At 40.0% G+C, this 19,024-nt stretch overlaps 1 protein-coding gene across 1 annotated transcript in view; it reads right to left on the bottom strand.

Moving 5' to 3' along the window:
• The window catches only part of rpa1 (replication protein A1), an 85,709-nt gene that overhangs the window by 29,367 nt on the left and 37,318 nt on the right, over nucleotides 1-19,024 (bottom strand). The window contains exons 8-9 of the mRNA XM_059973582.1: nucleotides 8,464-8,566; nucleotides 414-482 (exon numbers count right to left, since the gene is read on the bottom strand). Coding sequence (XP_059829565.1) covers nucleotides 414-482; nucleotides 8,464-8,566 — 172 coding nt within the window. The remainder of the gene's footprint in view (nucleotides 1-413; nucleotides 483-8,463; nucleotides 8,567-19,024) is intronic.

The following is a 19,024-nucleotide window of genomic DNA, read 5'->3' as shown; positions in this document are numbered from 1 at the left end:
ATACCTCGGTTTTAATGAGCAGTCCCTTCCCTGGTTGTTACGCCTCTTTTGTTTCAGACTCTCCCACTGGTGAAAACATCCCAACATCTACCATGTTAGGATCTTTCACGTAAAAGGTAAACACCCATTCCTCTAAATTCTAAGGAGCACAGGCACTAAACCTTTGGTAGGATAAGCCTCTCCTCTCAGGAATTAGTCTGGTTAAACTCCTTTGCACTGCTTCCAATGTGACTATATCTTTCTTCTTTACCCCACCCCTCCTTCCAAAGTTGCCTTCACTTTGGAAGTCATCCAATTTACAAATCTACCATATCTTTCAGCGGGTGTGGTACAACGATTGCACAATTTTCAGAAATTCAGCAATGATGCTATATATATATATATATTTATATTTTTTTAGAAAGTATCTTTACCTTATTCACTTCAATGAGCGGGAAAAACTTATCCACCTGGTCAGTGAAAACTGTGGCTCTAATTTCACCCTGCAAAACAAAGCAATTCAAATCAATAGGGACTCTGCATCCACTTAACAAAAACTTCTGGTTTGAATTAATTGCAAAATTAATTAAATTTTATTGTAGCCATTAATAACCACCAGCCGACTCAACGGCATTTCATCTCATTCCTCGCCACAGTGCTCCAACTGTGTGTAAAACATAATTCCTCCATCAGGAACAGTCTCTGTTTTGGCCAAGACAAAGAAATCACAGTGTGAGTGTCATCAGCACAGTGAAATCACATTCCGTTTGTGTAATAAAGTACAAACCCAACGTTATTTTTAAGACTGTTCATTGAAATCAAAATCAACATTACCAAAGCGTAGTAAAATTCCAATACTGTGATATCTGATTGTTTGGCATCTGGCTTATTTGATCAACAATTCACATCTGGGCAATGAGTAGTTCCAGCATGTTCAGCCATTTCTGTGGATTCAAAGTGGCTGGTGCTGGGATTCTGGATTGTTGGGCTGGGTGAGGGCCAGAACTTTAAATATCAGAGCGCTTTTGCACTTCCTGCTACCTTTAAACTTACCAAGTTTACTTGAAAAGCTAATTTTGCTATTGTAAAACATGTTTTTTTTAAAAAAAGTGAATAGAAGTCTGCCATTCAATAAAGTGAATCAATGGTTGCGAAACTTAGTACAGTACCAGAGACCCAAGGGTGCTAAATTATCAGTTTTACTCTACTTAAATAGTGAACTTTAAAAGAACGGCAATAACCAAAATGACATTGCTGTATTGAGCATTTAAAACAAAAACATAAAATATTCAAAATAAATGCAAGTTTTTTCCTGCTTCAAGTTCACTAATACCATAGGGCCTGAATTAAAGGTGAGAAGGGGTAGGTTCACAGGGACGTGGGGAGCAAATTTTGTTAATCAGAGAGCCGTGGATACCTGGAATACGCTGCCTGGTAAGGTGGTTGAGACCACATTAAAGGCTTTTAAGAGACATTTGGATAGGCACATGGATGCAAGGAAGATGAAGGGATATGGACTCTGTGTCCATAAGACAATAAGATATACAAGATATAGGAGCAGAAGTAGGCCATTCGGACCATCGAGTCTGCTCCACCATTCAATCATGGGCTGATCCAATTCTTCCAGTCATCCCCACTCCCTTGCTTTCACCCCATACCCTTTGATTCCCTGGCTAATCAAGAACCTATCCATCACTGTCTTAAATACACTCAATGACTAGGCCTCCATAGCTACTCATGGCAACAAATTCCACAGATTTACCACCCTCTGACTGAAGTAGTTTCTCTACATCTCTGTTCTAAATGGATGCCCTTCAATCCTGAAGTCATGCCCTTTTGTCCTAGACTCCCCTACCATGGGAAATAACTTTGCTATATCTAATCTGTTCAGGCCTTTTAACATTCGGAATGTTTCTATGAGATCCCCCTCATCCTCCTGAACTCCAGGGACTACAGCATAGTGCTGCCAGATGTTCCTCATATGGTAACCCTTCCATTCCTGGAATCATTCTTGCGAATCTTCTCTGAACCCTCTCCAATGTCAGCATATCCTTTCTAAAATAAGGAACCCAAAACTGCACACAATACTCCAAGTGCCATATAGAGCCTCAACATAACATCCCTGCTCTCATTCTGTATCTCTAGAAATGAATGCCAACACTGCATTTGCCTTCTTCACCACCAACTCAACCTGGAGGTCAACCTTTAAGGAATCCCGAACAAGGACACTCAAGTTCCTTTGCACCTCTCCATTTAGAATTTTCTCCCCATCTAAATAATAGTTTACCCGTTTTTTTTCCCACCAAAGTGCATGACCATACTTTCCAACATTGTATTTCAGTTGCCACATCCTTGCCCATTCCCTTCAACTATCTAAGTCTCTGTTTCCTCAACACTACCTGCTCTTCCACCCATCTTTGTATCATCAGCAAATTTAGCCACAAATCCATTAATACCATATTCCAAACCACTGACAAACATCATAAAAAGCTGCAGAACTCCACTGGTAACTGGCAGCCAGCCAGAATAGGATCCCTTCATTCCAGTGTTTTCTGCCGACCACCCAATGCTCCACCCACGCAAGTAACTTCCCTGTAATTCCATGGGATTATTCCACATGTCAGTAGGAGGGATTAGTGTTGCTTGATTTGCTTTTTTTAAAGCTGGTTCAACACAACAGTGTGGGCCAAGTAGCCTGTTTCTGCACCGTACTCTATGTTCCAATGGATGACATACTTCGCTTGCAAATAATGGTAGAAATTGAGGGAAAAAGAAATAATTTAAAGGAGCACAAATAACGACCAGAGTTTCCAAAAGCTAAAGTACTGATCCTTGCCATCACTAGTGCATAAAAGGACAGTATCCAGACCTGATCACTAAATTTTCCTGTTGGAAACTTCTAATTAAGATGGAGCATGTTCCTAGTAGCAATGGAATATCTCTGGATTATTCAAAGTAACATTTTCCTCTCCCTCACACAGCAGTGCCGAAGTGGTTTACAAAAATTAAAAGCAGCATTTGTGAAAAGTAAGAACATTTTAAGAGAAAAAAAAATGAAAAAGTATTGTAACACTGCTAATGTTGCAATCTGTCAGATCCATTATGTGAATGAAGCTATATAGATATTAGAGTAGCAGTTATACAGCATATTAAAAGCAACAAACGAAAAACCATTTAAAGCAAATTCTAAAAAAAAAATTAGTGAAAACTGAATGCCAGAAACATTCACCAATCAGCAACATCTGTGCAGAGAAACAGAACTAACAGTTCAGGTTGATAGAAGCTAACAATTTTTGGAAGGTTTATGAAAGGCATAGAATCTACTTTTTAAAATTATAATTCAGTTGATAACCATGTCAAAATGCTTAAATGCCGAACTCAAAACAGCAAGAATAAGTAATACATCAAGGTTCGTCACAGGGAGAGGTGTTAAACTGACTGTGAACACATTTAGAACATTAACATTAAGAATACTTCAAGCCTACTTAGATTTCAGAGGAGTGCACTATAAATGCACTGGATTATTTAGTTTCTCTATTGACTTGTAACTTGCATTATATCAGCTGTCATAGATAAAAGCAAAAAAGAAATTTGTACAAAAGCAAATTTCAAGTTAGCCACTTACAGATCATATTAAAGGATTTAAGAGGAATTTATCAGCAATGATGAGAAATTAGGGAGTTCAGTTAGGAAGAGGCTGTTTAAAGAAAGTGTCTTGGCATGGTTTTTTAAAGAGTTTAAAGGCATGACAGAACATCTACATGCCACTAGAGCTTTCCTTCAGCAGATAAAACAACTAAAACATGAACCACTTATTTTATAATATCTGCATTAAACTGCCCAAAATGCAGGTTGTTCCTGCATAATATACGGGTCGGTTTTATAGATGTCCATGTGTTCATTATTTTGCAACTCAGTTAATACACAAAGGTCACTTGACACAGTAACCATACATCCACACTACCATAATAAATGGCATCAAAAGCACACAAGACTGACGAAAACAATTACTAAAAGTGGAGAGAAGGAGCAAACTGCTTGTTATTCACAGAAACGAATCAGCGCACATAAATAGAAAAGTCTTTTGAATGTAATAATCAGGAGCTTACTCCTATTTATGGATGCCAATAAATTGGGCATTCATAACTCAGAGATAGCTTGCACTGACACCTAGTGTCCACCACACCCAAAATGGCACCCTCAGCCTGGACTCAAGAGAACTCAAAACAATCAAGTAGTGTCTATACAAGGCACCCTACCCGAATCATACAGTGAAATCCCACTGGTCAGCTAGTCCATCTGTTTTTAGGGGGAATGACTGAAACATTTCAGATATGCGAGAGGTGGTTTGATTTATAGACAAGACTAGATGTTGAAGAGAGCAGCTGGAATTAGTAATTACAGTAAGTGCAGTCTTCCTCTGAAGATAAACACCTGCACAGAACAGTTCTGGGATGTAAATTCTACGTAGCAACTTTACTTCCAGGCTCTTACCTTGTTGGATTAATCAAAACCCTGCTAATACATTTAGAATCTCATACTGTGGTAAGGATTATCAGACTCAGGTGCCTTCCCAACATGACATTTTCATTCCTCTATCTTGATTGTATTAACATTCAAATTGCTCCAGGAAATATTAACCTCATCTGTAATTTATGTTTGTTAAATATGCAATTGGAAGAACCAAAATTAGACAAATTATTTGTACTTCCTATAGCAACAAAAATAGATAACAGGATTCTCATCTAACTATTCAGATTTAAGTTTTCAATCACCATTTGACTAGAAATAGTATTAAGAAATCCCTGTAAAATTGCAGTTAATGGGAATGGAAATGGTTTGAGCCTTAGAACATTGCATATCAAGTACGGTGAAGAGAAAGATGACAACAAAGTTTGGAGGTTAATTATCTCAGCATTGGATATTGGAGATATTCAGGTTTGTGTTCTCTCCCTGATCACCTTCAACTGTTTTATCAGTAATGTTCATTTAATCACAGCATTAAACACGAGTATGTTCATTGATGAATAGTATTTGTTTAAAACCAAAACGGTGACAAAATTATAAGGCAGTTGATTACACTGGGTACGTGTCACATTTATGGCCATCCTAACCTAAAGGGGCTCAAATGACATTCCCATGATATTCAATGGCTTTATCACACCCAAATTGCACATTCTGGGTCCCTAACCACAGACCAGAAACTTAAATGATACAGCCAGGCTACACATCTGCAGATAATGTTTTGCGCCTTCTGCCTCTCCAAAGCTTTTTCACAAGGCATATCAGAAGAGGAATGTTCTTCCACTTGCCTGGATGTGTACAGAACCATTAGCACTCAACAAGCTCGACATCCTTTTGAGGAAAAGTTATTCAACTTGATGGCACACCGTTTTCCACTCTAAACTTTTACTGTAGGCTTTTGTAAATAAAACAATGCAAGGAGTTTTAGATTTATGAAAAACCTTAACAACTCATTAATTGAACTCTGAAAACTGAACATGAAGAGCAGTTACAGAATACATCACATAATACATCACCACGTCAGATCAGTCTCTTAAAGTAAAACCCCAACTTAATATCGGTGGTTGTAAAGCGTGTACGTTTTCAGTTCTAAAGCTTGCCAAGTCTCCCTTAGCAACGTTTTCCTGACCGGTTTCCACCACCTCCAGAGGACTTGGTCAGCAGGCACGTGAGAAAGCAGTTACTTCACCAATCCCCTCCAAATTGCAGAGTGCCCTCTTGCCTTTCCCTTTATCGTCACTAGGATAAAGTGCTGCTGGTACTGACCCAACTTGGGCAGCATCAATTTAAGACAATTCACCACAAAGCAAAGCAATCAGGAATAGGCAATAAATGTTGGCCTCACTAATGATCACAATCTGAATAATTAATGAAAATTACTGGAAGAGCCAAGAACAAGATTCATCTCACAAGTTCTTTCAGGGTCTAAGGTCAACTGTTTAGTGGAGACTATGTTCTTTTAACTAAGCACTTCTGCAGTGTATACTGCCTTTAAAAATAATTTAAAACTCCAGAAATTATGAGAGATAGAACTTCAATGTCACCGCAGCAGGATTCAAGACACAAAAGGAACAAACTTTAGAATAAATTATAGGACTGGATGAATAAATCCTTAGAGCATCTCATCTAGAGAAACAGGCTGCTCATTCCAAGTAACACACACAAAATGCTGGAAGAACTCAGCGAATCAGGCAGCTTAGATGGAAGTGAATAAACAGTCGACGTTTCAGGCTGAGACCCTCCTTCAGGACTGGAAACGAAAGAGGCAGACACCAGAATAAAAAGGTGGGAGGAGGGGAAAGAAGGATAGCTAGAAGGTGATAGGTGAAGCCAGGTGGATGGAAAAGGTGAAGAGCTGGACGAAGGAATCTGACTGGAGAGAGGACTAGGAGAAAGGAGAGAAGGCGGGGCACCAGAGGGAGGAAACACGCAGGTGAAGAGGCACGAGGCCAGAATGGGGAAATAGAAGGGGGAAGTTCATTCCAAGTACTTCTGTTCCACACAAGCCTCCTCCCATCTTTCCCATTAGCCCCAACAGCCTGCCCTGTTTTGTCCCTTGTGTATATTTAAGATCCCCAAATTTGTGCTAATGCCACTAGACAGTCAGCTTCTTAATGTTTACCCTATTAATTAAATCATACAATTAGCCTTCTCACTTCTTGATAAAAGGATCCCAGCCCCTTAGTAGGAGTTATAACCTCTTGCTGCACAGTTGAACAAGTTATTGGTTACATTTAAGCAGAGTTTGAAAGGCTCTTGATTAATCAGGGTGTCAAAGGTTAGTGGGAGATGGCAGGAGAATGGTGTTGAGAGGTTTAATAAATCAGCCATGCTGTAATGGCAGAACAGACTTGAAGGGCCAAATGGCCTAATTCTGCTCCTCCATCTTGTGGAACTGGGATTGTTGGGAAAGGCAGATTGTGGTCAGATAATCTGGAATTAGAAAATTTAGCTTGAGTGTGGACAGGATAGTGGTTTGATTCTAGTTCAATCATTTCATACCTTGAGCACCAAATACACTGGAAGGTGAGGATAAAGTTGGAAGAGAAGAAAAGACATCAAACAGGTTGTGCCTCGGAAACAGCTTGAGTAGCGCCTCCTGCCAAGGAAGCAACGCGGAGGCAGATGGCTGTGTTGTTCAAATTGTGGTTTCTCCAGCCAGAAGTCCCAATCCAGGACTGGAACAGCAGCAGCACCTTCTGATCTTCTGGAAGAGCCAGGCACGGCTACATATCTAGCCATGCCAGCCCATTACCATGGCAATGAGTACAACCATGGAGTCTCATCACCAGCCTTTCAAGATGCACGTTTTAATTGGAACAGTCATTTTCTTTTTAATCTTTCAGTCAGAGGAAAGACTTCTTTCAAAATAAAATTTCAATCAGGATAAATAATAAATGGAGTATTACGAGTTATTTCCATATTATGATTTCAGGTGAGATAAGCAGAGTTTACTAAGATTTACATTACTGCTCTGCCATGCGTTCTGAACAGATGCCACTTGTCAGTTAAAACATTTTCACTCAATCCACAAGCTGCCTGCAGCTGAAATCAATTTACAAAATCTCCCCCCCCCCCACCCAAAACGGCGTGACAGGCCATTATAATTACATTACTCAAAACCATTCTAGTATTAGCAGAAGGGTTAAAAGCTCCTCTTGAAAATATAGTTAGAGTTAACAACTGATAATTTTTATAGCCGTCAAAATTTTATTCTAAAGCATCAGGGATACATTAATGCAGTATGTGCACTAGCATTCAGAAACAGAGCAGGCAGGCAAAGACACTGGATCAGCTAACAAGTATTCGATTTTTTTTTGCTGTTATTTTTAGCATGGCAGTATGAAAATGATATTTGAAAGGCGGTTTGTCAAATCAATTAGAGAATAGCTCCAAACCCCTCCGTTAACTGCTATCACCAAGATGGCCTGAAACTTAATGTAGAATCAGTACAGGTTGTGCCAACCACAGAAAAATCAGATCATGGCAAGTATTCAAGAAGCCTGGGACAGCCTGGTGCCAGGCTGTGAAATTTCTGGCTTGTGCAGCCTGTGAACATATAAACAAATATTTGAAAATCTATTACAAACAATAATTTTAAACAGAACTTAATTCCACCCCTTCTGAAAAGCTTTAATGATGAATCTAACGTGGCTAATAAAAAAAAATTTAAAACAAATCAATATACAATTTTAAAAGTTTAATAAAACCCAAGTCCATCAACTCAATCAATAGGTTGACTTAGAATGATAAGTATAAACAGACCAAACAAAGATGGATTGGTTTGGTTACCATTTGAGAACAACCTCCCTCAAGCACCAACTGAAGATTGCCCCCTGCTGCCCATTGCAAGGTTGGCTGGTGCAGATGAAGCTGTTTGGCAAAAACACCCCCTATTGGTGAGTGAACAAAGCAGAAAACCGATTGAACAGAAATAGTCATGCTGGGAAGAATTCTTACACTCTCATCCAGTAACTCGATAGAAAATAGCTTTCCTTCTCCACGGGAGTTGCTCCACGTTCTAATCTGGCTTTTATTGGTAACGCGAGCCCGGATTGTCCATCTGGGGGTGGAAGAAACAAGATTTAACACAGACTTGTTATTTTGAAAGTTAAGCCAATTCAACAGAGTAGACTCTGCAGATTATACGTAACAATCTTGTTAATACTTTGGCACGGCAAATGAAAATCAATTTGTAACTCATTCTAGTCTGTTTAGCTACTTGTGAAACATTGGAAAGAACTGATGCAGCAAACTCAAAAGCAGCACCCACGTTTCTTCCAAGGAACACACTCAACATTTTAGGAATAGCTTCATGCTTTTTGCCATTAGATTTCTGAACGGACCATGAGCCCAACCCCATTTTTCCCAGTCCATCACAGGTAAAGCCTCCAATCACTGAGCACACGTACATGAAATGCTGTGGCAGGAAAGCAGCGCCCATCATCAGGGATCCACACCACCCTCTTGCAGCTGCCATCAAGATGAAAGTACAGGAACTTCAGGAACCACACCACCAGGTTCAGAATTAATTATTAACCCTCAACCACCAGCTTCTTGAACCACAAGGGATAACTTCACTGCCCCATCACTGAAGTGTTCCCATAACCAATGGACTCACTTCCAATGACTCATTTTGTTTTCTAAATTTTATTTATTACTACTTATTTTTATATTTGTAGTTTCTTGTCTTCTGCACTCTGGCTGAACACCAAAGTTGGGTGGTTTCTTTGACTGTTATGGTTATTATTCTATAGCTTTGAGTACACCCTCAAGAAAATGAATCTCAGGGTTGTATATAGTGAAATATGCGTACTTTGCTAATAAATTTACTTTGAAATTTGTACTTTTTTTAATACATTTCCTATTGCAATTTGAGCGTTTCTTTATGTATCACATTGTATTGCTACTGCAAAACAACAGATTTTACAACACATGTCAGTGATATCAAACCTGACTGATTCTTTTGCACACTGCACACTGAAAACATTTAGAGCTCCCTATAACAAAAACTCAACTTGCATTTTAAAACTGCCTGAGCTGGTTGTATTACAATCAATCCATCTGGTTAGCCAATGCTGCTTCTACTATTTTTCCCTACTTCAGGAATAATTTTAATAGACAAATATTGTTCTCCCCGAGTAAGCAACGCATTTGAAAGATATTTGTTCATCTCAATGTTACCAGGGCCAGGTCAGATTTGAATTATGGTACTCAGCAAAACTGCACTGAAAGGAAAAAAATATACATTTTGCATAGTATCTTAGTGTATATTGGTAGCCTGTAATAGTTTCATTCTCTTCTCAGGCTTCCAACTGGGTATAAGTATTGATTATAACTGACGTTTCAATGACAAAACTCTGGCACCTTCTTCCCTTAAGGGAAGGATTTTTTATTTTTGTTTTTTTTTCCCCCCCCATAAAGTCCATCCAGGCTTTGGCTCCAGACTGGTCCCACGGCGGCTAAGTTTAAACTATCTTTGAAATGGCCTACAAAACCAAGGCAATTAGTTCCGAGCAGTCAGACTGGTCTGCAAGGAATGCCCTTCAGATTCTGAAAGAGGCAACAATGGAAGCCTTTGGCAAAAAGTCTCATCATCAGATCTCTCAAACAAGCTAGTGGGAAGAAGATTCCTCCATGACAAGTCCAAGATCTCAATCCGAGTAAATGCTATCTTTGAAATGACTGCAATAGGGATCCATTTTCACCATGGATGTCCACTTCTATCCTCCAACAGGAAGACCTTAAAGCTCTCCACTTCTTTCTTGACAAAAGACCCATCCAGCTCCCCTCTCTACCACTACCCTCCTGTCTGGCGGATCTGGTCTTTGCACTCAACATTTTCCTCTTTCAGCTCCTCACACTTCCCTCCAAGCCCAAAGTATGGCTATGGGCATCTACATGGGCCTCAGCTATGCCTGCCTTTTCATTGTCCATATTCCAAGCCTTTTCTAGTAATGCTCCCCAATTGCTTCATGCACCAATGAAGAACTTAGTAATTCCCACATTGTCCACTCTCCCTTCCTTGACCTCTGTCTTCATCTCTTGGAGAGAAACTGTCTACTGACATTTTATAAACCTACTGGCTCTCACAGCCATCTTGACTATACTTCTTCCCATGATGTCACCAGTAAAAATGCCATTAATTTTTTCCAGTTTCTTCAGCTCTGTTGCATCTGTTCCTAGAATGAGGCTTTCCTTTCCTGGACATCAGCGGCTCTTCTTCTTCAAAGAATAAGGATTCCCTTCAACAACCGTTGATGCTGCCCTCACTCACATCTCCATTTCCTGGACATCTGCCCTCATCTCATCTTCCCGCTGCCCTAACAGAGATCACTGGTCTTGTCTTTATCCACCATCCCATGAGCCTCAGCACCCAGCACATTGTCTGCAACTTACACCATCAGCAATGGGATTCTATCACCAAACACACCATCTACCCCCACTCCCCACCAGCCTCTCTGCTTTCAGCATGGATCACTCTCTGTGATTCCCTTGCCTGTTCATCCCTCCCCTGCAAGCAGTTATCTCCTCTCTGTACTTATCCCTGTAAACAGAATAAGTGCTGCACCTGCACATTCACCTCCATTTAGGGCCTCCCAAACAGTCCTTCCAGGTGAGCTAATAAATCTTCAACTACGAATCTGTCTAGTGTATGCAGTGCTCTTGATGGGGCCTCTTCTATAATATTGAGACCTGGTGTAAATTGGGGTGTGGGGGGGGGGGGGGGGAGAGAAAGAGAATGCTTGCTTTATCAAGCGTCTTCACTCCGTCCACAACAAGCATGATCTCCTCGTGCCCAATCATTTTAATTCCAATTCCCAACTCCATTTCTGACATGTCAGTTCTTGGCCTCTACTGCCAAGACTGTAGGTTTTATCAAATAAAAATGTTGGAGGGGTTTACGTTTAAGAAAAATGTAACAACTTATTCACTGAATTCCAAACACTGAACACAAAGCGTGGTAAAAGTACTTTACATAATTATGTCAGATCAGCCTCTTAAAGTGGACTCCAATTCAACGTCAGTGGTTGTGAATTACATACGTTTCCACCAATTATATTACCTTACAAGGTCACTTAAGTTCGAGGAGCAACCTGATGGCATGAACATCAATTTTTCTAACAATGGTAATCTTTCTCATTCCCCTATGCCTGTTCTCCACTCCGGCTCCCTTTTACCTCTACTCACCTTTCCCGGTGCCTTTCCTCCATCCCTTTCTCCCATGGCCCACTCTCCTCTCCCAACAGATTCCTTCTTCAGCCCTTCACCCTTTTCACCAATCACCTTGCAGCTGCTCTCTTCAAACCCCTCCCTCACCCACTTGGTTTCACCCATCTTCTAGCTTGTACTCCTAACACCCCCCCCCCCAATAATTTTATTGGGGCTTCTTCAATATTCCTTTCCAGTGTTGAAGGGTCTCAATCTTAAAAGTCAATTGCTTATTCCTTTCTGCAGATGCTGCCTGACCTGTTGAGTTCCTTCATGCGTGTTTTACTCTGGATTTCCAGCATCTGCAGATTCTTGTGTTTATTTTCAACCTACGGCACCCATTTATACTAATCCCATATTTCCATCAATTCTCACTACACTCACCTCCTCCTAATTTCTAAAGCTCAAGTACCAAGGATAATGCAGTAGCAAATTAACTTAATTCACACTTTTTTGAGACATGAGGAAGAAACGCGCCATCAGAGGAAATCTACATGAGCACAGGGAGAATGGACAAACTAGCAAGGCAACAGCCTACCTTGGACATCTGTGCTGCCCAAACATTCCTGTTTGCCCAAAAATGAAAATTTTGGCAAAAGATACATTAGTGAATGAATAAACTTTTCTCAGGCTTCCAGTTGGATACAGGTATTGATCTTAACCGATGTTTCAATGACAAGCCCTGCTATCTTCATCAGGAGTGATGCCTAGGCATATCTAGTCCAATGGTATTTTTACCCCGTCACCCATCCATCTTGATTGGTTAGTCCTCACCCAATCAGGTTTCCACTGTCCTAACCTGCCTATAATTGAATTCCAGTTCTCAGTGAGATCTTTGTCTTCCTCAAAATTCTTTTCCTCTAGTTTTATTTCAATGGTTCCCTTCACCAGGTAGTTCCAAAAGCCATTTGTGCGGCACAGTAGTTTTGAGCCAAAGGCAAAACTTGTGGCTGTTACAAATGCAATTTTCTGCTATCGCCCATTTCCCTGGGCAACCTAGATGAGAGTTTCCAACATGCATCCTGCCTGGCCAATATATGCTGCTCCACATTCACGGGGAATGCTGTGAACGCCAGCCATCCCAAGTCCCAGGTCATTTCTGATCAGCATAAGCTGTGATTTGAGCTTCCTTACGCTGAGAAAGCACTAGATCCCTCTTCACATTAGTGAATGTGTATATATTGTAAGTGTTGTCAACAAATATGAGTAATTGAATGAAAGTCACACCTTGTTCCACTTAAGTATATTTTTGGAAAGCACCAACTTTGATGTTGCTGACATCCGATTGGAGCATGCCATTTGTAGCAAAGTCCAGGACAATGTACTGAAAGATGCTCTGAAGCTGTGTGCTACCATTTTATGGGGGCAATGCCATTCAAGGTCATTCTATGACAGTACAGTAAGGGTTAGGATCTCCATTAAAATTCCATAATACATATGCGTAAAAATCATAAGGTTATGCTAGCATTAATTAGAATAACATTAGTGATAAAAATATCAAATTCAAGATTCTGTAATATATCATATACATGAATGAACTAAAATAAAGCTAGTTTTGCCTGTGTGCCAATCTTGAAAATGAATAGAACAAAGATTTATTACAAAGATGAGCTTTATTGGTAATATATACATTGAAAGATAGTGAAATGTATCATTTTTGCATTAAATCAACTTAGCAAGGCTTGTGCTGGGCAGCCTGCACGTGTCACTATACTTCCAATGCCAATATAGCATGGCCACAGTTCCGTACCTTTGTGAATGTTTACGTACGTTTCCTCCAGCTTCACAAACCCACATGCTTGTCAAACTGGGAGAAAACCAGAGCAGCTAGAGGAAATCGACATGGTCATGGGACAAATGCACAAACTCCTTACAGTGACAGGAATCAAACCCAGTGTTACAACTAGCTGCTGTAAAGCATTGCGTTAACTGTGATGCTACAATGCTGCCCTAGCACAGTACAGCAACAAGCCTCTTGACCAGACACTGCACCAATGAGGCAACAAATAAAATTCCTCTGCTAATTCACGGCTGGGTGGGAGGTGTCCTTCACTTTTAGCTCTGATCCTTACCAGAAGAGGCTTAGCTTTTCCTGAAGGAAATTATTTTATAACAATACTTTCCAGCAATGACGGAAGATTTTACCTAATGTATAAGCAAATAAAAGATATATCACCCCATAAACACAATTTTACCTTGAATTTTACAAAATACCTTCTTATTAAGATACCCAAAGTGCTTCAGACCTGCATAATTTTCAATATACATCTAGTGGCCACTTTATTAAGTACATCTGCTCATGAATGCAAATATCCAAATCAGCCAATCATATGCCAGCAATTCAATGCATAAAAGTATGCAGGCATGGTCAAGAGGTTCAGACCAAACATCAGAATGGGGAAGAAACGTAATCCAAGTGACTTTGACCGTGGAATGATTGATGGTGCCAGACGGGGATGGTTTGAGTATCTCAGAAACTGCTGATCTCCTGGGATTTTCATGCACAACAGTCTCTAGCGTTTACAGAGAAAGGTATGAAAAGCTCTCCAAGAGGACCACAGCCTTGTCATGGTTTGGAGGCTTGTGTGCCTCAATGACCCAGAGAGCTATGTCGACTGAAGTCACAGCTTTATTCTTTGCTCTTGGTCGGGTCACACATGCCAAATAGGTCAAAGGGTAGAGTCCACTGGTCCTCCAGGTTCCAGCTCAGGGCCAACTAACACTGACTGGTAAAACAAAATTGTTACGGGAACAGCAATGAAGAATCCTTCTACATTTGAGTGTGATGGTATTCCTGAGTCTCCACCCAGGACTTGCATGACTGACAGCAGTGAAAACTAAGGAGGTAACTACTGACATGTTCAGAGGTTCCTTTACCACTACCAGACATGGAGGACCTTCATTGCTGCCCTAAATGCCAGCAGCATAAAGGCAGTAAGTAATAAAGCTGCAAAAAGTAACAAAGCATCCAGTGAGCAGTTGTTCTGTGGGCAAAAACACCTTTCTAACGAGAAAGGTCAAAGGAGAATGGCCAGATCTGTTCAAGCTGACAGGAAAGCAACAGTAACTTTAATAATCATGCTTTACAACAGTGCTATTCAAAAAATAATCTCGGAACGCACAATGTGCCAAACTTTGAAGTGGATGGGCTACAGCAGAAGACCACACTGGGTTCCACTTATGTACCTAATAAAGCTGCCACAGAGTCTGTGGCCAAAAGAAAAAGACTAGCACAATTTCCCTTTGGTGTGTGGTTCATCCATATTTTTTCACATTTCTTTGCATTATGCACCACTCCAAAAATAGCTGCAATGAAATACATGCAGTTCTGTGCAAGAGACAGAGCTAGGGTGCCCAAGACTTTTGTACAATACTGTAGTAATTTTATGAATTGCATTCTGCTGCTGCCATTTAAAAAACTAATTACATGACATGCGAGTTGACCAACCCGATTCTGATAGCAGTCTCTACTGTAGACTGAAGAGTGGGAAGGGGGCAGGAAGAGCGGAATCATGGTTGGGAGAGGGAAGCACCAGGAGTGACATTCTGTAATGACCAGAATCAGATTTATTATCACCAGCAGGTGCTGTGAAATTTGTTGACTTAGCAGCAGCAGTTCAATGCAATACATAATACAGAAAAAAAATAAATAAGTAAATAAATTGCAGTATATGTATATTGGAGATTAAAAATCAAGCAGAAACGATATATCGAAAAGGTGAGGTCGTGTTCATGGGTTCAATGAACATTTGGGAATCGGATGACAGAGGGGAAGAAGCTGTTCCTCAACCATTTGTTGAGAATCAAATGACTGCCTGGTGTCTCAAGGCTGGGTGCATCAGCAACCTCACCAACCACCCTTGACACTGCCTCTCTGCCACCTTTCCCACACCCATCCTGCAGCACTCCACCTCACCATCCCCCAAATCCTTTGTTCCGGTTAGATTTACAAACGCGCTCCCCACTCCACTTTAACAAATACAGTGCTATGCAAAAGTCCCTAGCTATATACATGTGCCAAAGTACTGTACATGGCAAAGTAACCAATGCAACATTTTGAAAAAGTGGTCTGTAGAATTGCAAAGGCACGGGGATGTATAACAGAGAGGTTATAGGTTTAAGGGAGGAGGAAAGATCTCCCATATAGAGATGCTGATATACAGGACATGCTGCCAGAAGTGAAGACAATCTTGGCATTTGAAAAGGCAAGGTATAGACTTAATAGGGAGAAAATGCATTTAGAAAAGAGGCACAAGGGTTAGTATGGATGTGGCCCATTCTGTGGTGTATAAATGGTAATTGATGCTGAGGAGACAAAGTATAACAGTCCTAGTTTTCTTAGTAATCTTTAAAATTTACATTAGGCAATGTTCACTAATTTTGTGCTAATGTTTCTAGCCCATTACGCTTACTTGCCATTTCCAACAGAACTATTAATATAACACCCCACTTCTCCAATCTTGTATTTTCCTCCACGTTCTCTACCTGAATTGAATGATCTTTATTGTTACAATGAAACTCTGTTTGGCTTCCTCTCAGGCAATCAAAGTGGTAGATAAAAACAAGACAGTGACAGAAAAACAGTATTAAATAGATATAATTTAATATGACTTTGACTCTATTTCCTTTGCTCCACCATTGGTGTCAACTCTAGCTGCTTAGAGACCATACATGCCCCTTCTCCCCCTGCCACCTCAGCTGGTTTTTAAAATTTGCCTCCTCAACCAACTACTTGGTCACCTGTATTAATAGCTCCTTCTGTTGTTTTGTCATTTTGTTTTTGTCTGGTCATGCATTTGTGAAGTATGTATTTCTTCTTTAGGAGCTACAGAAATAGAAGTTAATGTCACAAATGGATAAAAGAGAATTTAATATGGTGAGCTCAGCAAAAGGAAAAACTCAAAACCATGAATCAGCATTATTTAAAAATTGAGACCCAGCTAAGAAGCAGGTCATTATTTGATGGTCTTTTGGTTCAGTAGCAGCACTTCTGCATCAGAGACTGGGAGCTGTGAGTCCAAGTCCCTTTGCAGAATAAGCATAACAACCTGCATTGTACCAATATGCTTAATTGGAGATGGGAGTCTTTTGGATGACCCACTTATTTTCACAAAGAAGTAACAATTCCCAGAATAACAGCTTTGAATGGATTCTCCCTGGTGCTCTGGCCAATATTTATTGCTTAACAGAAATATAATACGACATTATCTCATTACTGTTTTTAAGTGCAAATTAGTTCTTAATTTGCCCACGTTATTACTTGGCCTGAATTTCAAAAAGTACACAACGAAGTGTTAAACAGTTATTCCTGGATAAAGATAAAAAAAAGAGAAACATTAGCTTCATCATGTTTAAACATATAGTGAAATGCATTGTTTTGGATTCAGTCAGATCAGCCAAGGTTGTGCTGGACCGCCCACAAGTGTGGCCAGCCTTCCACGGCAACACAGCACACTAACACCTAACCTTTACCTCTTTGGAATGTGGGAGGAAATCAGAGCTCTTGGAAGAAACCCAGGTTGTCACGGGGAGAATGCACAAACTGCTTACAGACAGCAGCAGGTATCAAACTTGCAGCTATTTTACTGTAAAGCACTGTGCTAGCCAATTGTAAATGATATTCTTTTAAAAAAATACTACTACTATGCTGCGTGTGATTGGAGTCTAATTTACATTTTGATTATGTATTCTTGGGCCATCGGAGCGATCTGGTGCCTTCGCTGTCTCTGGGGGAATTCGGTAAGGTTTGAGAGCAGAGTCTGCAGCCTAAAGGTGGAGTGCGAACCTATGATCAGCTCCACTACTCCTCACTGATTAAAGCGTCGAGCAAGATTGAAATTGAAGAGGACAATAGAAGGCAAGCTTACATTCCGCGCCATCTGTATTTGGCTAGTCTCCCTCTCCCTTTCTGCTGCTGGAAGGCGCAGGAGTCGCCTTCACACTGTAAGACTCGATCAGCATGGCTTGTGTCTGTGGACTTATCCCTGGATGACTCCGCAGTTTGTGTTCCTGGTTACCCTTTCTTTTTTGCCATTTTGTGTGATTTGATCAGAGTGCTTTGGGTCTATGGCCTGCAGTCCATGAATGACAGTGCTAAACTGAACTGAACTAAATTGAACTCTTCTAAACCATTTCAAGGATTTTGTGATTTGACGTTTAACACTCCACACGTTATTCTTTCACTTTGGCTGCCTGCAAGACTTTTTTTACTATTTGCACAGTGGGCGTTTGATTTTTTATTCTTTGAACAGTACCATGGTGTTTCTTTATTTCATGGATGCCTGCAGGAAGACAAATCTCAGTGTTGTATACTGTGAATGTACCTTGGTAACAAATGTAATTTGAATTTTTGGTATGTAAAGAATTTTTTTTTTTTAAAAACAAGTTTGAAAAGATCTTTAAAAAATACAAATGGAAAAGTTTCAGATGGAAGTGAGGAAAGGGCAGATTTGAATAATGAGGAATAAACTTCTGGAGAATACTGTTACATAAAACAGCAGAGATATTAATGAAACACAAATATGACTATGAAAGAATAGAGTCATCCACAGAAGGAGTAAATGCAGATGCGTAGTCACCTTTTTAATATTAATAGGTGACAGCACATTTTTCCAAAAGGACACATTCCCAGAGATATGTGGGCATCTTAAACAATTAAAACAATGCTTTCAGTGCAGTACTGCTGAAATTTACCTATTAGGATTAGGTACAAAATCCTTAAATCAGAGCTTAAAAGTACCGAAACTTTTTCCTCGCAACTAAATTATCAGATAACCATAGACGTGGAATTGCAAAGGGTATTAGATAATCTCTACAAGACTCAGATTTACCTTGGAATCAGCTAGATGAATTGCAAACTAGCTTAATTATACAATTCAGAAGGTAACAGGTCTTTATTTGCATTTTTTAAAAAAATATCAATATATTAAACTAAGAGGACTAATTAATTTGGTGTTTTCCTTTAGCTTCAACAATGAGTATATTTGGGGTCTTCGAAATAATTTGATGATAAAAGGCAGATGCAAAGGAATACTTCTCTACCAGGAGTCGAGAACAAAAAGGAAACGTGGGCAAGTGGGAGTATTGTCAACAGTAAAAAGGTTGGTGTAATGTTGTTGGCTAATAACTTTGTTTTTGTGCCGTACAACTCCACAGCTCCAAAAGAACCCAAGCCCAAAAGTTAAGAGTTCAGGTATTTTGCAAAGTTCAAAATTTATTATCAAAGTACATATATGTCACTATAGACAACCCTGAGATTCATTTTCTTGTGGGCCTACTCAATCAATCCAAGAACAATTATAGAATCAAT

This window comes from Hypanus sabinus, chromosome 6, assembly GCF_030144855.1.
Source record: "Hypanus sabinus isolate sHypSab1 chromosome 6, sHypSab1.hap1, whole genome shotgun sequence".
Taxonomy (NCBI): Eukaryota; Metazoa; Chordata; class Chondrichthyes; order Myliobatiformes; family Dasyatidae; genus Hypanus; species Hypanus sabinus.
The sequence above is the reverse complement of the archived record's forward strand: the minus strand, read 5'-3'. Positions and strand labels throughout refer to the sequence as shown.